Genomic DNA, 22,022 nt, shown 5'->3' with positions numbered 1-22,022 from the left:
AGATATTTTAGAGGGGGTTGGACAAAACACATATACTCTCTTTTCAAATACGAAGTTACTTTGACTGCTGTAACCCTTGTGCTATCCTAGGCACTAGTGGGTCATCTAGACCCACTAGACAGTGTGATGAACCTTTTTTCTTCAATGATTTGTGAACCTCACTGGTATCTATGGATTACATGAAATCTTTCCACCTTTATCCACCTTTGTCATGGTAGGGAGAACACATCAATGTAAGGGTGGGGCCATCTAAGATAGCACAAGGGTTAATAGAGTTAAAATAATTCAGTGGGATTCCATGTAGTCTGATTTGATCATATCAGCCAAAGTACCTCATCATTCAAATTAGAAGTAATACTTTGACTTGTAAAGCAGCTAAAAGAGACTGGAATCATCTCCCAGAATGATGCCCAAAAAATTTGTCAATATAAATCTTTGCTGTTCACCTTTCGGCACAACCCTGTAATGTTGGCACACGGGGATCCAGGCTGAATTTGGTTATGCGATGTGATTCTCAAGGGCATTTCAAATCAATCACCAAAAATGTTTTAATCCAAAATATAAATTCTACAGTCTTTACTGGTAAAGGAAACAAATATCAGTGTAGCAAAATCGGTAATACATTCATTAAAGACATCTGAAAAATGATATTTCACCTACCATCCTCATCATCCTACCTTCCTCCTACCATCCAACAAAAACCGTTCTTTCTAAAAAAAAAAAAATGGTTATGTTAATGTTTTGGTAGTTTCTGAATCCAGAAGCGGTGGCAGATAGTTAATATATCATATTCAAACTTATTTGTGAAAAGTTGTCAACATTGCTTTACAATGGAGGTGACCTGATAACGGCGGAGGTTCTGTTTGGTTCTAACTATTCCACCACTGACGATTCATAATGAGGTGTTTGTTCTAATAGCTGCCATGTTTGGTTTTCACCAATTGTTTCCGTTTCCATTGGCAGTAAAGGTCTCCATTTACACATCTGCACAAAGCACATTTCATCTTACTTTTTCTTTTTTTTTTATTTCAAAACTAATCAATCTGTTTTATTCAGCGAAGGCTCCCACAGAAACAGACCATTAAAAACCAAACATTCTGACTGGGGTCTATTTTTTTCCACACTGCGTTGTCCTGCCATCTTCTTTTTGTTGAATTTTTGTCAAAACATACCTCATTACAGGCTGCACATTGTTGTTTGCTATGTAAAAATATGAATCATTTTAAACTAAAGAGACTGGTATTTCTTTTGTTTTCCTTGTGACTGTTGATATCATTAGTTTTTCAAATGTTAAGCTTGGCAAATGCTTTTTTTTGGCCATCTTTAGAAAAATTGTTCTTAGTTGGGTTCAAAGCCTAAATATTTCAACTTTGATACTTTCAGTTTGATATTTTCTTTAAAGAAATTCTCTGTCTCAAGATCATTTCTGTCCTCATATTTCTTTATTAACTAAAGGAGTAAAAACTGAACTGCTTATAAGCTCAAATGTGCAGAAAAGTCAGATCTTGAAAAAGTAATGTTCACTGTCATTTAGGCACATATGTGTGAGGCATAGAGGAGCAGAAGCTGGCGCGTGTTTGTCTACATTGAAAGGATTGCGGTGAGGCTGCAGCTCATCTGGAAACCGTATGTGCTGCTCATCCTGTCTATAGCACATCCTTTCTTTTTTCCTCTTCATCTGTCTTCTAACATTTGATTGAATAACCTGTTTTTCTTTTTGTCGTTTAAAACCTTTTAACGTGTTTTCAGTTTGGTGCAGCGACTCCTCGTGTGACCTGTTTCTAGTAAGACGTGTCGCACGCTGGTATGTGCTGAAGGCTGACTTTTAGCAGGGCTTTCATGTGTTCTTCATGTGTTGCAATGTCTGGAATGGGAAGTAGCTTAAGTAAATCAATTTGTCATTTGAGTCAAATCTGCTGAGTGGAGAGGGTCATCAGCAGGTTTTGTGGCTCATCTTCCATCTTCACCCAATTACAGTCTGTATTTGTTCCAAATGGCCCCGAAACTTTACTCTTGTTATATATAACAAAAACCTTATGACAAACTATGAGGTTTTGAAGATCCGTGAGGTCCTTTTACCCAAGTGATCATGTCCTTAACTCCTCTGCCGGCTGAGTCAATGCCTCAATTACTTGACACATTAAATGATAAACATCTTAAGAAACTGGTACATTTATATAAAATACTCCAAAGTTATCTTAATATATACATTTACAAAACAGGAAAACCCAAAAGAACTATATTAAATATTGGTAAGTTCAATTAGTAAAGCCTTGGTCATGAGAGAGACAGCAGTGGAGAGTGTCGCTGCAGTGGTTTGGCATCTGGTTTCAACTTCCCAGAACTGGGATTCAGATTTGGCTTTAACTGAGAAGCCTTTTTCTTAACCCTAAGTCATCACCGCTTTTGCATGCTTTTCTTTTTAGAATCCCCCCTCACCCCCCCCTGTTTTGTAATAGCAACATTTTGGCCATATATCTAACCAAAATTGTTTCTGCTGAATTTGTAACCCAAACCAGAGACCCTACTGTTGCATTTGAGCACTCACTCTGATAGTTCACAGCAGCAAAACGCTGTTTTGGGCTGGAGTCTGTCTTGTCATGTTATCATGGACCATTACAAGTCACTACTTATTAGGGATGCAACATTTCCTGATGATTCGGTTCAAACATCTTTTTTTTTTTTCTGGGACCATGGTTTTTTCTGGTGGAATACATGCTGCCAATTTCATGGAAGTTTAAACAATGACAATTAACTGTTCTTCTTCTTCTTCTTCAATGGGATTTTTGTGTTAAAAATAACAACAAAATAAAAAATTGGGGAAAAAAACCCCACTTCTTCTAATTTGAAAAACAGCAAGAAACACAAAAGGAAAAAAAAAAAAAACATCCGTTGGCTTATATTTACCCTGGTAAGATGTAAAAAAAAAAACAAAAAAAAAAACAATAACCCAACAAAGTGATGGCCTACAAAAATCCACAATTGACTAACAAAATAAAAACTACATATAATAAATAAAAAATGAAAGACAAAACATATGTAACATACGAAAAGATGGATGGACAAATGAACAGGCAGACATAAAAAAAATATATATATATAATAATAAAAGCAGCCTCAACAGGGCACAAACCAATGTCCTGGCTGTGCTTGTCCCAAGTCTGGCATATAAGACATATCAAAATAGATGAACTGTTATGATGATAGCATGGTTTCCTATGCATTTTAGAGGGATTTCAGAGGGATATGACTACCAAAACTCTCAGACCACCTAGAGTTGCCCCTCCTTATATTTTACGACCCCATAGTAGGACTGGCTAAATCCGGTTTTAAACAGAGAATTTTGTCATTCCTACTACTTCGATTAAATATATCCATCTTTCTCTTAAAAGTCATCATTGTAAAGCGCAGATTTCTTGATTTTGGCAGCTGCACACACGGTGCTCCAAACTTAAGAGATAACTTCCCAGTAAACAAAAATACGATCTTTTCTAATCATAGTAACCACCAAATTTGACTATTTTTTTAAGACAACAAACTGTATGATTTGGAACTTTCATAGAGAACCAACTTGTTGTTTCTCTATTTATTTGTTGTGCTGGTGCTTCATGAGGAGCATCAGTTCTACTATAAGGCCATTATTCGCATCAGGAACAGTCACTCATCATGTTTGTGTAGAAGACAAACTGACACAATCACCAAAAAAAAAAAAAAAGAAAAAAAAAGAGATTCAAACTGTAGCATCTCAAAAAAAGTGTTGTTTTTTTTTAAATGGTCTCTCCTCCCGATGGAAAGGTTCCTTTAGGTTAAGCTGCTGCTAAAAAGTAAATATGTTTACATGTGAGACTTTTGCAGAATGCTGGGATAGAAACTAAAGAAAGACAGTGTCACAATTTTATTTACCAACATTTCAGAAATATATAAGAAGATTGGGTGGGAATAATTATATACATATATATATAAATATATATATATAGATTTTTTTTTCCCCCCGCATTTATCCTGTCTGCCAAAAACAGTGCGCCTTAAAAATCAACAAATAACCCAGCATTTGTAGGCTGAAGTGCTAGAGGTGGAAAAAGTCACAGGCCTGTTGTTCTGAAAGCCTTAAAATGACTTGTGTGTAAAGGTACTGTGAGTTTTTTATTTTATTTTATTTTGCTTTTTACTTTGCCTTTTCCCTTGGAACCCGAAGGTTTCATTGTGCTGTGAGCCTTGGGACTCAATGTCACCGCTCTGCTCTGTAAGATTTAGCCACCAAAAATACCTGTTTGGGGTGGTAATGATTAGGAGAGTGTCACATTTTGACATAAAATAAACCCCTTGTACCTTCAGCGAACGTCGGTGTGTGGAGGAGAAGCCGTCTACCTTGCCATCGCAAACATGGGACTGAAATGCAGGCCTGCTTTCAGCCATTTTTAAAGCGACGTCTTCTCTTTGGTGACCTGCCTGTAAAATATTTAAGTTTTGCACATGTGTGCGAGTTTTCTTTTTCAGGAAAGTGCAGTGAAAACATTTTTTTTTTGTCTGGGTTGCTAAAGTTTTTGGCTTTCTGAATAACTTTTTATGCAATTATGTGCAACGATGTTTCTTGATGTATAATTTACAAATTTACGAGTATAAACTTATTACAAATTGCATCAAATTAAAAAAAATTAACTGTGGTTTTGACTCAACTCTGGTTCCATGTTGCATTGCAGGGAAAATTGGGGGTAAATAGATAAATTATTGAATGCTAATCACAGAGACAGAAGCTGTATTTGATCTCTCTGCGGGATCTGCCAAACACCACTAACACCCTCTCCAGGTAATCCAACAACACAACCCCACAAAGGAAAACACAGCTGACAAGGAAATGGCATCCTGGGGTCTTTAGCTGAAGCTGTTTGTTTACTCTCCTGCCATGGTGCATTGAAGCTGCTTAACACAAACCAGGAGGTTCTATGGGTCACTGTCTTTTGCCCCATTTCTGCTTTAGATTATTTACAGCTGTTCCTCTGTATTTAAAGTGACTTTAATGATAAATCAGTCATTTTATTTTAGTTTTTTAAAGAAAAAGTAGCCTATTAACAGGAAAATAGCACCAATCTTAAGAGTGCAATCCCTAGAAAGTAGTAAAATGATCTTTCCATTCAGCAAGTCATTTATACTTAATAAGTAATCGTATAAGATTTCAACAGATAGAAATTCCAAAGAGCGATCAAAAAAGGGGAAAAAAAAGCTAAAAAAGCAAATTAATATACTGCACATGTAATGTTATACAGCCCAATAAGTATTTTTAAAATATTTTTTGCTAGTTCTAACCAAATGTTTTTTATTTATGGAGTTTTTATGTTTTATGAGTTTTTTAATGTGACTAATTGTATTTCATTTTGTTTACTGTTTTTGTTTCCAAAATAATTACAATGAATGCTAGTCTAACTTTTCAACATTTATTCACCTTTAAAATAACATCTTCAAATTGAAAAAAATACTGTGTAATTTGAGTTTTTTTGAGTGTTAAATCGAGTTTTTCTATTGTCAAGAGTAAGGACCGACAATGACTTTGACTCATTTTTATAATCATCTACTTATTTATATATCCAAGCTCTTAATAAGACAAAGTAATCTTTATCTGCGCTGATTTTGAGAAAAGTATCACTGCAAAAACTGAAAAGAAATAGAACCTTGTTTTAAGAACATCTGTCTTATTTTTTTGTTTTGCAAGAAAAATAATCTCATGAAGGAAATGTTTCAATGACAACACATTTCAATTTGAGCAAACATAACTTAGTAACTGGAATATTTTCTCCAAAAAATAATTGGTAAGACCATTGTTCCTAACCCACTAGCATGGTCCTGTTTGTGCAGTGTTGGAAAGGTGTATAGCAAAGATAAGTTTTTTTTTTTTTTTTTTAAACCTGGAAAACTATGTTGAATGTCTAAAAACAAGTGTTTGAACCTTTGCAAGTATCAAATAGTTTGTAGTACCCTAAGAAGCTTTAAAGGTTTATGGTTCTGAAGGAAGATTTGTTAGACAGAAATTAAGGTCTGGGTTAGCTAGTGCACTGCAAAAACAGGCCGGAGAAATATGTAAAATAATTCTTAAAATGTAAGATTTTTTTTTTCTTTAGTTAAGAATAAGAGTAAGTATAAGGGTCTTACAAAGAGTAAGAAAAGATAGAGTCACTAAACCCAAAGTTTTTTGTTATTGAAAACTTTCTTGGTAAAATTATTTATCTTGCAAAATAGGACATCTTGAAACGAGCGTTTTTTTTACTTGTTTTTGCAGATTATTTGTTTCCTCATAAGTATCCTCTTTGGTAAACATATCAAGAAATAACCTGAGTAATAGAAAATATTGATTTTCCAAAAGCCATGAAAACAAGTGTTAGAGAAGAGGACAGGCCCAGATCCTGAGTGCTGGATAAACGTTTGGCTTCCCCTGCTGCCTCTGCCTGTGTCTGGATTATGAAGGGCAGATATACGGCACTTCAGAGTGTGCCAATTAACAGCCCCAGCAGCGGCCGCCACACAGGAGGGCCCTTCATAAAGACTTGCTCTATGGTGTAAGTCCTGCCGCTTCCAAGTCCTTTATCCAGGCCGGAGCCCATACACACAGCTGCTAAACTAGTAGGTTTCTTAGCAGCAATGAAGACAGGCCGATGAGTTCATAAAGATTTTCCCAGTAAGTGCTTTCCCAAGAAAAGAGCGAAAGATGAGAGGAGGGTAGAAGAGGTAGGGAGGGTTAGCGAGGCAGCTGGGCAATCAAGGAGCAGACCTTGCTCGGAGTGAAAGAGTCACAGCGCTTCCTGCCTTTATCCCTCTATCTATCCCTCTATCTACCCATCTCTTTTTCCGCTCCTGACTGCACTCTTTACCCTCTTTTCTTTTTCATGTGAAGAACTAGAGATTGCAAGGGTGGGCAAGCCAACAACAGGCAGGGGGTGGCCTGCTGAGGACTTGCAAGTTGGAATAACTCCAATCGTCCCTGCCTGCCACATACCCACTGCTGGCATTTGAACAGCTTTGATACATATTTTAAAGGCTGCAGTGCATCAGAACTGTACTAATCTTAGTTAAAAGGCGAGGAACCATATACCATTTCTTTTTCCGGCTAAGAGGCCCAGCGGGTCATGTTGCAAATTGCTTAGATGGAAGGACACACAGCCTTTGCATCCATCAACATAGAAGTCTTGCTGCTTACTGGATGTAATATATAAAAATGCACTCAGCTATATTTCTATGTATATAAACACTGGCGTGTAAAATCTGATACTTTTTCCACATGCGTTCTGAGATCTAGTTTCAAATTTCGTTTAATTCATGAGCAAACGTCATTAATTTTTCGACTTTTTTCAGGCTAAAATGAGTACAGTGAGTCTTTTGTATACATAGTCCGTGTTTGCACTCCTTAAGCTTGCTGCCATTGTTTCTGTGGACCGAAGGGGAGATAAAGAAGTTGAAAGTGAGCTGACCACATGCTAAAAAGTATTGGCCACAGATGTGCCCAGCCAGATCACAAAGAAAACGTGATGGCATTTCCTCAAGATGTGCATGCGTGTATTTTTAAACTTTGATGTGAGCATGCTTTGGCTAGAGAAAAAGCTTTGTTCATGTGCATCACATGGTCTCAATAACAGACCTCATACATATTGAATGCCTAACCAGAATCTTTTCGTTTTTATTTTCAGTACCAGACTAAACTTTGGGCTCCTTTAAAGACAAGAGAACGTAACTTACTAAGAAAGAATAGTTAGTTTTCTTTTTGATAATGAGTGTCAACAGGATCAAAAAAGTGGCTTCTTTTTGCAAAAATACACTAAAAAAAACTTGACAAATCTGATAAGATGTTTTTTTTTTAGCCAAAACTCAATGTTTGATGTCAACAAATTGCAAATTGTACATGTTAAGGTGTGCTAACATTGCAAGTTTCCCTCCTACGTTTTATTTTCCAGGTCACACTTCTGTATTTTAGGGAATTTTTTTGTTTTTTACCCCAAACATCTGAGTATGATTCTTTAAAAAAAAGAAAGAACGAATAGCATTGAAAAATTGATAAAAACCAGGGATGTCCCGATCAAATCATGATAGGAAATCAGGTCTGATCACATGGTTGATGACTCAATCGAAATCAGATGTTGTCACATTACTAAGTGACAAACTACTCTTACTAGTTGATAGTTGAGCTAATTTTTAGTGGATAATAGTTGCATTGTTCTAACTTGATTGTTCAAAGTGCTTCACACAAGTTCCCTGTTTGAATGTTAAATGATAAAAGAAGGTAAATAAAATAGAAACAGGAAAAAAACAGGATCTGTTTATTAAATATCTCAGTTGTCTGAATCTGATACAAAAGTATCGGATTGGGACTCTGTATCGGCAGATAATCAGAATCAAATGAGTGTCACCCAAGTATTTAGCATGGTCTTTGCAGGTAATGTATTATGGAACAAGCTCCCGCCGACACTCATCCGTCAGCGTCCTTTCTTTGGTTAAAACAGCTACCTTAGAGACAAACTACAGGTGTGAAGAAAGATCTTCCAGGTCAGGCAGAGGGGAAAGGTATCACTGTAAGCTGGTTTGGCTGTCGAGCGATCTGCTCTGTTTAGCTCAGGTTTTGCGTGTGTGTGAAATGATCGTTCCAACACATTGTGCCCTTGTTCTGTTCTTCTGTTTCAGCCTTGGCAGGTGACCTGGCGTTGGGTGTACTGGCCACTGTGCTCTAAGTGACAGCTTCTGACATTGTAATTGTCTGCTTTGGGCAAGGGAATGAAGGATGTTCTACAGCTTTTGTTTCCTTACAGTGGAAATTATTGATAACTGGTGGTGAGAGGTTCTGTTTGTTTCACTAACCTGTTCTGAGACAGCCCAAAGTATGACATTTCTACAGTGTGTATTAAATTCCAAACATAGACTGTATTTTCAGCACTCTAAGGCACATTGTCAATACATGGTTTCTTTTTTTATACTTGTCTTATATAAGACGCATCAAACTATAAGGTGCATTAAGCTACATGTTAGCCACGTTAGAAGTGTTAGCGTAATAACCACACCTGTCACTCCAAACCTTGTTGGCAACACATAAAAACAAAAGCAAGTACAACACCTCTACACGATATTTGGGTGAGATTATTACCAATGCCTGTAACTCCCAACCTTGTTTGAAGCCCGTTAAAAACAGACACCGCTAGAACAAACGTTACTGTGACTATGCCAACTCCCAACTTTGTTTGTAAAGAATACAAAAAAAAAAGTCCGACACCGCTACATATTAGCCACATTGGCGAATTAAATACCTCTAACTCCCAATCTTGTTTAAGCACATAAAAAACAGACTGACACTGTTATAAACGTTACTGTGACTAAGCTAACTCCCAACCTTGCATGTAGAAAAAAGAAAAAAAGCTTGACAACGCTAAATGTTAGCCACATTAGCGTTAATCATAACTCTAACTCCCAACCTTGTTAGTAACATGTTAAACAGAAACACAGTCCGACACCGCTACATGTTAGCTGCGTTAGCATATTGACAATTACACCCAACCTCATCTGCATCTGACAGACAGACTTACATTTTGGCAGACCGTTGTATTCCTCTCAAAATTGCTTCAACATCATTAATACAACCAGAAAAAAATCCATAAATACGGCGCTTCAGATCATAAGGCGCAGTATCGTTAAAAAAATAAATGTAAAGCTTTAAAAGTGCAGCTTATAGTGCGGAAAATAGAACAATTATACTTTTTTGTTTAAGTTTCTAGATTTAAGTATTTATAACAAGAAGCTAATGCAACTACAACATATACAAGATATAAAATCCCTTTCCTGAAATATGAATAAAATATATATTATAGTGCACAGAAGCAAGTCAAACCAAGAGAACAGTGTCAGTTGGACAGACAGAGTTGAGATTTTTTATTAGCAGGAAATAAAAAAGTGAGTTGGGTTTTTGATATCTCCCTCTGCACTGCACATGTGCTGAGAATGTTCTGGGAGCTTGAGTGAGAAAGAAAAATACCCTTTACTAAATGGAAATTCCTGTGCTTCGGCCACAGCTGCAGTATGACACTTCAGATGGCAGAGCTTCCCTTTGTACAGCCACCTGGAATTAGACCAAAGCACAATGGCATCACATCAGAAAAGAGGACAGGAAAAATCAGACTTTATTATCTGTCGCTGTGGAAATGTTTGTGCAGGGGGAGAAAAACTCCTCTTTTTCTTTTAATCCTGCAATTCTCTTATAGTTACAATTATAAACATTTTTATAAAGGAAGTATACCTATATATGGGTGTGTGCATATATGGGATGTAGCACGAATGAACACACATGTCCACCAAACCAATGCCAAGGAGAAAATATCCAAAAGTTCCATCTGTGCTAGGAAGCAAACTCTTTACTAACAAAGTGTTTCAAAGAATGAAACTTTGTCAGATTGTTATTTTTTTTTTATTTTTTGGAGAGGGGATTCACTTCAAAGGGATCCTAACAACAGTGCTGTCTGTCTAATTTACGTTTTCAAGCACATGCCAAATGTAAAAACCCCAATTTTGAGGAGTGTGTAATTACAGGGACTATAAATAACCCCATCATTACCAGTTCCTCCTGAAGAATATGATCCATACTGAAGGATAATTAAGGAAAAGAAAAATATTTCTGATCCTCCAACAGTTTGTACAAGGAATGTTTGCATGCAGACTTGTGCTTCTGCGAGTATAACGCGTTCAGAATCTGCAGGAAAAAGGAGGGGATTGTCTTTTCTAAATAAGATGTTATTTTGGAGGAACCACAATGTACGGGTGCTTCACGAGAAGACAGCTTTAATTGGTTTTGTGGACTTAAAAGTAACAGAAAGTCGGCACAAGTGTTTGTGTATCCGAACAAAAGCACTTATGTGTGTGTTGGCTCTTGTCAATGCCCCTTTACACAACAACAGACACATGGAAATAACTTTGATCAACAGAAATGTAGCAAACAAGAGGATAATAAGGATACTCCAGGAGTCCCAAAATAGATTATTTCAACTAGGATATATCAGATTTTGGGATGATATTTCTAGATTAGGCCAGCTAATTAGTGCCCCAATATTTGGCGTGCTGCTTTGAGCGGGATCCAAATAAACATATTGTCCTGATAAAGCCCGGGAACTGAGGCAGCGTGCAAACTTTTGTGGAGCGTTCTCCCTGCCTCGTTTCCTCCTCCTCTCTTTCTTGCCCGATCAAACCGTGAAAATGTTACTTTGAGTGGTTAAATGAAAGGGAATCAGGCAAACATGAGCTAGTGTCCGTGTTTATTTCCAATACATCTTGAAACTCATCCATTAAAAAAAAAAAAAAAAATTCTTCCCCTGTGTGTGTCAGCAGGGGTCTGCACGGCTGGTCTAGTTGTCCTGAGTTGTTGCTCAACCGACAGATCGTCAGTCAGTCAGCCAGTTGTCAGGCAAGCACTAGTTTCTTGTTGCTATTTGTGTTTGAGTGAAACCCTCCCCTCTCGTTTCCTTCCAAGCAGAATCCTCCATGCAACCTTTCCCTCAAGAATCCGGCCTTACAGTACATAAAAAGCCAAAGAGCGTACCAGTTTGTCACCAAAACAAGTAGCGGGGTTAGAAATGTGGCCCCGCTGTGGCTCTCTGCTGAGCTCCCGTGACTTGTTGTTCCTCCTTGTTGTTGTGTACCACCACCCCCTCCTCCTCTTCCTCGCCTCTATCAGAGGCCAGTGGTGTAGGCCTGAAATGGCTTTTGTGTCACTGTTCGACCAGTGCTGCACTTGTGAAGCTAGGTAAATGGATTAGCGGGGCACAGATATGGGCAGGCACCTTTGAGAAAAGACAAGGGAGATGTTGAAGGGAGCAGTGAGGGAGGGAGGGGTGGGGACGTTTGCGGTGTCGGACAAAAAAGAGGTCGAGCCTGTTGGACAAATCGGACGCTTCTGCCAAATAAAATTAAAACACACACATATATATATATTTATATATACATATAAGTAAAAGACAGTGATAAACTTTCCTTCCTGTGCATTCACCTCTCCCACCCTCCACTCTCACCCTTCACTCTTCCTGCTAGACATGCAAACACAGAGTGTCACAGTGCACTATTCTCCGCTAAAATGAATGGATTGCCTCACCGTGACATGTCTTAGTTGCACTGGGAGATCGTCCTTGTTTGGCAACAAAAGAGTGTGCCATTATGGAGCACAGAGCCTGTGACAGAATGCTAAATTGTTTTAGGGTCAACAACTTATTGTCTTGTTTGAGCCACAATTTAAATCTATTTTGAACCTCAGGAGTCAATGTGGTGGAAAAATAAAATAAAACTGTCTTTAAAAGATATGGGTTTAAAAGAAAACTGAAAGTAGGATTTTTTTTTTTGCTGTTAAGTTAATAACCTCTAAAATAAGTAAATAAAATGTTATAGTCAAAATTAAGTATTATTAAATTGTGCAAGCACACTGTCTGTGTTTTTCTTTTAAACAAAATGAACTATTGTGTGTTTTGTTTTGCACTGCATTTACATTTAATTAGTTCATTGGGGCTTCTTCTCTGCCTTTTTTCCTCTCATCTTGCTATACTTATTTATTGCCTACCCCACCGTGGCCCAGAACACCCAAGGAAGTAATGCTGGGAAGTGACAGCCTAATTATCAGCTTCAACTGCGCTTATTACCCATTAGACAATCCACTGTACATCCACTTACTAAATGAATAATTTTGTATGTATTATGGAAACACTGAATTATGGCCTGCAGCTAACGCCTTTGCACTAACCTCACGCTGTTCCACTACAAAGGGAAATAAATGGGAGACCGAGAGGTTATTTAATTTGTGCCCCGTTCGCGATGGGATGTGCAGGGAGGGGTATTGAAAATATGGCATCTGCATTTTTCTTTGCATTCGTTGGATGATTTATCCCCCCCCCCCCCCAAGAAAAAAAAAACACGGATGCGCAAGCGCGCAGTCCTATATTTGAGAAAGTTCCGAATTCCCAGATCCAAACCCCATTTTTGCGCGTCAGGTTGGCTCTATTAAAGGACAGAGAATCACGACGCGCTGTCTTCTGCTCCATTTGTGTTAGAGGAGAGAAAAGCTGGTGGTAAAAGTCAAGCAAAAAAAAAAAAAAAACTTCTATGACTTCAGTTGGTGTTTTATCACGGCCCTGAGCTGTTGAGAATGGCCATTAAAGTGACAGATTTATGCGCGCAAAGACCTCCTCTGCCACGCCGACATGCTCCACTCAACCAGCCTTCTGAGTGACTTTCACACTTATAAAATAGGCTATGCAAAGACAGTAAATTTGTGATATATATCTATAAAATTTAAATAATCTTATTTAGAAAAAAAATGTTTTTTTTAATATCATAAAATTGAAAATACAGCCATAACTTTCATTTTTTTGTCTGCATCCAAAACTCACGTCATGAAGCTTACAGTTAAACTCAGAATGCAAATCCCGCAGTTTATTATATATTCAATACCATCTTATTTCTTTTTTCAATATTTTTAAAAGCTCGAAAACTCTTTTAGATGGGATCAATTCCTTTCCCCGCCCATAGAGGTCGCTGTGATATTGCAAAACAGATGTGCATGCGCTCCACAGGTTTAAAAGGGGCTTCACTGTGGGGACTGATCGTCATTGCAGCTTTTAAAAAGCCGTTCAAACTGAATTATTTCATGTATGTTAAACCCATACTCTGGAATTATGTGACCAGATTTGTGTGTTTTTACGCGCGCAAAGAAAGTAAGGGAAAACGGATTTAGAACTGACATATAATTTAAAATAATGGCATAAAATGAATGAAAAAAGAAAAATATATATATATATATTGCAACAAAAAAAGAAACAGCAGCACCGTCACAGCAGGTGAAATGTGTGCTTTTACGCAGCGTAAAATCCAAACTGTCCTCTTGTTAGGTTTAAATCCCGTCAGTTTCGAACAATATTTGCTTCTACAGAAAGACAAAAAAAAAAGCTGCTTTTAGAGGCTAATGATCCCTATCTGCCTCGGAACAGACAGCGTCCCCATGCTGCACAAGGCCCGCCAATGTCAGGCGTCTCCTCCTCCCCGAAAGGAAAATATTAATAATTTATCTTCGAATCGACTTCTCCCTCTGACAGATTAGATTTTAACCATTTGATTTTGTTTGGAATGGGCGTTCCCATATTATTACTTAATGACCTTCCCAGCTGCTCCTGTCCATTTTCTGTCACCAGCAACCATCTGGACAATTATTAGCACCTCAATGCATCCACGCTGCTTTCCACCAAAAACGGAATACTATTAGGGTTGGCTGCAGACTTTCGGCGTCCAACATTAAGTGAAAATAATAAACAAATAACCATATATATAAATATATATATATAAAAAAAGAGGCCTGGTTAGGCTTTTTCTCTATAATTTCATTTAGTTTATTAGGCAAAATATAGGATCTGGACAAAAAATTCCTTCAACGTTTTCTATTTACAAATTTAAATCACCTTATATTTACATCAAAAAACACCCAAAACACAATGTAGAGACAAATAATAATAATTATAATATAATAATTATAATATAATAAAGTAAAAAGTCTAACAAAATAGGCCAGTCTGCCAAAGCAAAGTGGAAGAGAGTAACATTATAGGCGCGATTATAGTCTACACAACAATAGAGGAAGTAATCCATCCATCCACAGGATATTACCAAATTACGCCATATGTGACTTAATGCTACGATGCATTATTATTTCTCATTGTCCTTTTTTTAGGCAGAGTAAATTATCTTTTTAGTCTGTTTGTTTCATTCTTTTCTTTTTCAATCAAAAGCAACATGTCTATATATATATATATATGTATTATGTCTTGATCAAGCCGAGGAGAGCGCAGTGAGGACCCGTTGTGTGGCGTCTTGTGGACTCCTGGCGCTGGAAGGCAGAGAGGATCTGGATAAAAGAATAATACAGAGAAGTAGATGAATACCCCGCCGTGTTTGGACAGCGGGTTTCAATATGCATCTCAATGTCTGCCTGAACTGTTCTGATTAGAAACAGGCTGCAGTCCTTGTGCTTTCCTTTTTTTCCTGCTTTTTTTAAACTTCAATAATTGAATATAAATAAGAAAATAATAATACATGCTTGGAAGTTGTTGTTTTTTTTTTTGCAACATTTTACAATAATTCCGTGCGCAATAAGATTTAAAATTTTCTATTAAGAAAAGGAAAAAAAAAAACATGTATGCGTTTCTTTTCTTTTCGATAGCTTTACTTTCTTCTTTTTTCCCCCCCTCTGTGAGGAGCGCTCCCCTGAGCTCCAGCTCTCCCATGGGTCTTTAGGGAAAGCATACAGCCCAGACGGAGTCCGTTTTACTCGGTGGCTTGATAAGTAGCCACACTCTCCCCAGAGGGGAGGAATTAAAGGGGGTGTGGGATGAGAGTCAAGACCCCTGTCACCCGCAAAGCAAACTGTATTTTTTCCCCCTTTAGCTGTGCTACCCCTCCCACCCTCAAAAGTCCTTCTATCGTTTTACATTTAAAAGAGAATAACACTGAAATAAGAATACAAGCAATCATAGTTGAATTCTTTGTCTGTATATTACAAAAATATGTTTTGAAAATATATTAATAGGAAATAGATTTATCAATTGTTCTTTTTCTTTTCTTTTTGACCAATTACAGTTTTTTTCCCATGCGTAAAAGGTTGAAATCTGCGCTTGTTTATGGAGCTGTTTTTCTTTTATGTGCTTTAAAAAATGCAAAGACAAGCTGAAACGTGTCCCACCTGTCAAGAATAGGTCGAAAGGAAGACTTCGGCGTCTGTGTTGGAGGCGAATCAGATCTTACGCCGTTTTCACGCTCTGAAAAACGAAACAAATCAGAATTCAAGTCACAAACGGAAAAAAACATAAAACATCAATAAAAAACGACTGCAGAGATGCGTTTTTTTCCTCCTGAAAGTCAAACATGTTCACCTGATAACAATTGTTTTTATCACTTTTATGAAGTTTGAATACTTTGGATGTGGCGCGTCCGCGTGCGTAAAGATTGTACTGAATTTCCAGAAAATCAAAAGGTGCACGTGACTAATTACACACACACACAAAAAAAAAAAAAGATATGACAGTGTTTGTGGGTGAACGGCGTGATTGTGCGTGTCCACGCTCCCACGCTGTCCTCTTACCTATGTGATTGGGACTGTGGCTCTCTGTTGGGGACTTGCTGTCGTTGCTGACTGCTGCAGAAGCTGCTACGGGTGACACCACCACTGATGTCGGTTGCTGCTGCTGTGGTTGCTGCTGCTGCTGCTGCTGTTGGACTGCCAAGTGGTGGCTGTGGTGGTGGTGGTGATGGTGCTGATTCACTCCGAGAAACGACCTCACATTTAGTAGGGAGTTCTGGCTCAGGAACCCCCCATTTGTCCAATTGTGGAACTTTCCAATCTGGCATGTGTACAGTCCGTGGCTGGGGAGGAAGGCCGGGTGCGTCTGGATCTGGTGGTGGGGCGCTGATGGGTGAGTGGGGGTCCCCGGCCCACAGGGGGATGTGGGCTTCTGAGAGGAGCTGTCGGGGCTGGTGGCTGTCTCTGCTAAGGACCATATTTTGGGTTTATTGGAGGAGGGGAGGGGGAAGCGCCCTGGTCTGTCCGGAGACAAAACCCTAGTGTTGTTGCCGTCAGATGCGTCCTTAGCCCCCGCGTGAGCTGAAATCTTGGATTTCTCAAAGGCCTCGTGGGCCTGCAGGGCAAAGGCCCGTCTTTTCTCCAAGCTGTCTAACTCCCCAGGCACCCCCACGCCGCCCCTGAGCTCCCTGCTCCCCTCCGTTGATTTATCGTCCTCATCGTCATTGCTCTGATCTCCATCATTCTCGTCGATTTTGTCGATATCTATGCTCTCCAGATCAATCTCCTCCTCGTCTTCGTTCTTCTCCGCCTCGTCTCCGCTGCCGAACAAATTGCCATCCTCCCCGTCCTCTTTGCTCCTGCTCCCCCAAGTCACCTTGTTCTCCTTTTTCAGCCTCCTCCTGGCGTTGGCGAACCAAGTGGAGACCTGCGTCAGCGTCATTTTGGTGATGATGGCCAGCATGATTTTCTCCCCTTTGGTCGGGTAGGGGTTCTTCCTGTGCTCGTTGAGCCAGGCTTTCAGGGTGCTGGTGCTCTCCCGGGTGGCGTTCTTGGGCCTGGCTGGGTCTCCGTACTGGAACTGGCCGTAGGGATAGAAGGCAGGAGATGTGTGGGCTGCGAAACCGGCAGGGTGCACGCCAGGACTGTCCTTCAGCTCATACTGGGACCCCTTCAAAATCAGAATACAGAAGTGTTACTTTTTCACGTGCGTAGACATACAACACAATTGTAAACATTTCAATAGGAAAAAAAGGCCTCTATCAATAATAATAATAATAATAATAATAATAATAATAATAATTAAAAAATCCAGGATTCAGAGTTCTCCACAAATATTTGTCTGTTTTAATGTGCCACATGCAAGACTGCGCAACTAGCCCCCATAAGTCGTAAATGTGATTACTCCCAAATCTGAGGAAGGCTATTTTGGTTAAACTTTTCTCTTTGAAAATTTTAAAACGAAAGTAAAGTTTTGTCTTGGCGCATCCCCCCCACCCAGCTATTTCAACCCCTTTCCTAAAACATTTATTGCTTTTTTTTGAAGGGGGGGGGGGGGGGGGTGAATCAGCTGAAGCAGGCCGATCGATCCCTGCAAAGCACATGCTTGTGTTTTGAAAAACAGCTTTCGCTTTGAAGCATTAGCACCAGCCCAGACCAGCGCCTTTGGGCCTAAAGCTTCCATTAGCCTGCGCATTAACGCATTTGAAGTTAGTTATTAGCGCCACCTGCGTCTTTACGCACCAACTGCTGTAATGAAGTCGTGTGACGTTCAAGAATCTGCTGGACTTTTATGTTGAAGTTTTCTTTTGGTAGTTTTTTTTATTTTATTCTGGATCGGTGAAGGTGTTTAATCTTTCAAGAAAAACTCAGCAAAATACTTTTTTTTTAAATTCCCAACAGCAATACATATGTGTTTGGTTTTTATCCTTCAACATAAAAGTAAATGTTGATTTGTTTAAAGATCAATTTACTGAAATGTATTGTTTTTTCCCCAAACTTAGTTTGCATCTCTTCATCTTATTATTTATGATTAAAATAAAAAACTAAACGTAATATTTAGGCTGAGGTGTGCTGATGATGCGTTCATTCAGACGCTGCAGGCAGAGTTTTCACGGAAAGTTCAAACGCTCTTACCATTTGGGAGAACAGAGCCAGGTCTGCGCTGGTGTAAGGCAAGAAGGCGCTGTAGTTGTGCGCGTACGGGTTCGCGTACATGCCCAGCACCGACGTGACGGCCGCAGCGGTGGCGGACGGACTTCCTCCGATTTCCGTGCTCCCTCCCCGGGATGAAGGCGTAAGCACTCCGGCTCTGTCGCTTCCGTAAACTGCCTGGGAAGCACTTAAATACTGCGGGTAGCCTAACTGCGGGAAAGACATCTCCACCGCCGAGCTGACGCACAGGTCAAGCGTCCGACAAAAGTGCGCAAAAAAAGTAGACGAGGAACTTTAAAAAAAAAAAAAAAAAAAGAAAGAAAGAAAAAAATTGGGGAGAAAAAGATAAGAGAAAACAAAGAACCAAGAGGAGTTCAGGGAAAAGTGCTTAAGCCAGAGTCTCTGCTGGTTCAAACAAACATAGAGGTATGAAGTCAGAGCAAACCGCTCTTAAATCTCGGCTTCCTCTCCCTTTTCCCCTCTTTTTTTTCTCTTGCGCAAAGTCCGCTGGATGTGATCTGATCAACAATTGCGCTCCGACTGACGCGCTTGGCCCCGAGGTCTCCAGGCTGATCTCTCAGATATAATTTGAAGTTGATGCTTTGATTGGCATCCCCTTCTTGAGCCTACAAGCTCCTCCTCGTTCGGAGCTATGCGGATAATGTGAATATAGAGGGAGCGCATTGGCTATGTCCCCTCTCTCCCTCTCTCTGTCTCTCTCTCTCTCTCCTTCTCCTTCCCTCCTTCTCTCCTCCCTTTCTCTCTCCGTGTTTGGACTTATTGTATGTTAAATGTTCGAGCATTAGAGTCCATTCACCGACGGCTTTGATTGTTGTATGACAACCTGTCTACACGATTTTACAGCTGTCCGACACAGGGGGAAGTAAACCCGTCAGAAGCAGGAACTTTCTTTGAATAGATTTAAATTGTAATTAAAGTGAGGAAAGTTTCTCCACTAAAGAATTAGTATTTGATGATCCCAGCCCGCTTTTAGTGCTGCTTTTATTTTATTCACATCGACAAACTTGTTTCTCTATTTTTTATTTCAATTATTTAGAAAATTATTTAAACAAGTTTGTATTAATTTTAATGAAGATTTTCCAAACAATTATAGTAATTAAAATATTTAAAAAAAAAGAACATTTTTGCTATGTGCAGTTTTGTGATCAACATTTATTTTATTGTTTTTTAAGCTTTTCGCATTTTTTCTTTCTAATTTCCCAATTAAGTGTGTTTATATTTTTATTTACTCAAGCTTTTTTTTTCATTAGCATTTAATGGCCACCACCCCTAATCACTTTCATTTTTTGCGTGCTTGCGCGTGGATTTAAATCATTGTTATCCTTTTTGCAACAACAGAGCCACTTCGGTCTTTTCTTTTGAGGAAAAGTGGCCGTGGACAATCCCGATTAAAAGAAAAACAAAAGGTCAAAAAAGTCTAAATGTATTTTTCTTTTTTGTTTAATTGAATCAACTTAATGACAGATTTAGTGTGCGTAAAGAAGCACAGTTTGGAGTGCTGTGCGCCACTTTTCTATCAGTTTTTCTTGTTTTGCTTTTTAAGAAAAACTCAAAGTGGAATATTTGCGCGCAGCTGAAGGAGGGAGAAAAAAGGCTCCAGCTTTGGTCACTTCCTTTTGAATTGAACGTCTAATTTCCAGCTTCCAAAAAGGGAAGGGTCGGACACATGCTGAGCTGTCTTCCTCCACGCGTCACAGCCAGAGATGTGGCGCATGGGCGGGAAGAGTGTTCATTTTTATTTTTTTCTTTCTTTCCAACTGTTCTACTTCTATTTGACTTGACTCTCCTATCACCCACCTCCCAAGTCAAAGGGCGTGTTCTGTAGATCTAGATTTAATGCCTTAACGACTGAAGCCCAAGAAGTCTGCAGATTCTGATCTGCACCAGATGGCTCCGAGTGGATATTGCCGAGCGGCGAGGATCTGTTAAAAATATCTGAGGGGCACTGATGGTAATCTGGGTAACACATCAGAAAGGAGGGGAGGAATGGCAATGGTGATAACCCGCTGGAAATGTGTGCAGGAGACTAAATATGATGGCTGTGGTGGCTTGGCGCAAAAAGGGGACCAAGAGATCTACTGCATAAAAAGGGCGCAAAAAGGAAAGGAAGAGAAAAACTTTAAATAATAATAAAATTACGCATATTTTCTCTTTGGAATAGTGATTTTTGCAAAAGTATTTCATATTAAATTAATGTTAAGTTTAATTCAATACTTAATTCTATTAGTTGTTTTTTTAATTCTCCAAAAACGTTTGTTTTGAGAATATATACATAAAAAGGGAATTATACAAATTAGAATTCCGGGTTTCCTCTCTGTCCATTTCGTCCCCCCCCCTTTTTTTTTTTTTCCTTCCCAATCCGTCCACCTCACGTTCACTTCTCCTAAAGCGCCTCGGAACAGATGGGCTTTCACCATCTGTAGTTTCCTCTTGCGCTTTGTCCCTGCGCGCGCATTCACACACGTGCGCGCACACACTATTATATCATAAGGCTTTCTTTTTACACTCTTCTTGAAAAAAAAGAGAAAAAAAGAGAATCCTCTGGCTTCTCATATCTGATAGTTTTATCATGTTAATCTACAGGAGGCTCTTCATAAGCTGCTCTGCCTTAATGGCCACATTCAACTTATTCACGCAGGTATAGTGGCGAAGTATATGCTTGTTATAAATCCATCAGCAATTCAATTTTGTTAAAAATGTCCATGTTTTTTTTCTTTTTTTTAAACTTTATTTTGAAAATAAATTAGCATATCCCCAAATATCAGTATTATATACATTGTAATTTTGTTTTACATTGTCATTATTATATTATTTTTAAAAACTCCAAATCAAATCAATCTTTATTTATATAGCACTTTAAATATAAGATAACACAAAGTCATGTGCACCAAGTCCTCTACAATGCCTCAAAGACACTGGACAATAATTGTTATTGTTATTCATTTTTTGTGTATTTTTTTGTGTATGCACTTTTTTATAGAGCTATGGTAACACAAAAAATTCCCCTTTGTGGGATCAAAGAGGAGAGTTCTATTCTATTCTATTCTATTCTATTCTATTCTATTCTATTCTATTCTATTCTATTCTATTCTATTCTATGACTTCCAAGAAACATTATGCAGAATTTTAGTTTTTTTCCCCTCCTAAAATATGTTTGCAACTTTATTTGTTTTAAACAAAATAAATAATTAAAAAAAACAATATTATCATTTTTGTACCAGATGGTGGGAAAACTAAGGAATAATATTTAAGAAAGAAAAGACAATCACAGTATGAGGTAATGCTGTTTTCCATGGTTTTCTTCAGTAAACAGACGTGCAGGCTGCGCTGTGCAAACTATCTATCAAGCTTATGTCTTAAAACAGCTTCCCCTTTGAAGAGCCTGTACGCATACAAATCATAAATATGTAAACAAACAAAACCAGCCTGTTTAGTAACAACCAGCAGCAGCTCCAAACTTGTTTCCTAACATCTTTTCATGGGTTGTGGAATCTGTGAATTTTTCATTTGAAAGCTGGCTTCAGGGAACGCTTGATGAAAATGGCTCGAACGTTCACAGTTTCCAAAGCCAGTCGGGCAGGCGAGGGGTCAGTGCGGCTTTGAAACGGCGTTTAAAGCTGGTTAATTAAAAGTCCGTTTTTTCGAACTTGGGTATATAGGGCCAGCAGGTAGACCTGAGTGACTCTTGGAGAAAGCAAAGCCAGTGAACCTGCATTACAATAACATCGGTTATGTTGACAGTTGGCTACCATTGCAGAGGTCAAGGGTGTCTCTGTGAACTAAT

At 38.7% G+C, this 22,022-nt stretch overlaps 1 protein-coding gene across 1 annotated transcript; it reads right to left on the bottom strand.

The window, feature by feature from the left end:
* Positions 1-14,355: 14,355 nt before the first annotated feature.
* Positions 14,356-18,884, bottom strand: LOC101162949 (iroquois-class homeodomain protein irx-1). Its single transcript, XM_023964384.1, has 4 exons — positions 18,200-18,884; positions 16,127-17,234; positions 15,728-15,803; positions 14,356-14,893 (listed from the first exon to the last, which is right to left on the bottom strand). Exons 1-4 carry the CDS (start codon positions 18,440-18,442, stop codon positions 14,818-14,820), a joined length of 1,503 nt encoding a protein of 500 aa, XP_023820152.1. The 5' UTR covers positions 18,443-18,884; the 3' UTR covers positions 14,356-14,817.
* Positions 18,885-22,022: the final 3,138 nt, after the last annotated feature.

The sequence above is a fragment of the Oryzias latipes genome, chromosome 16 (genome assembly GCF_002234675.1).
Source record: "Oryzias latipes chromosome 16, ASM223467v1".
Classification (NCBI taxonomy): Eukaryota; Metazoa; Chordata; class Actinopteri; order Beloniformes; family Adrianichthyidae; genus Oryzias; species Oryzias latipes.
The sequence above is the reverse complement of the archived record's forward strand: the minus strand, read 5'-3'. Positions and strand labels throughout refer to the sequence as shown.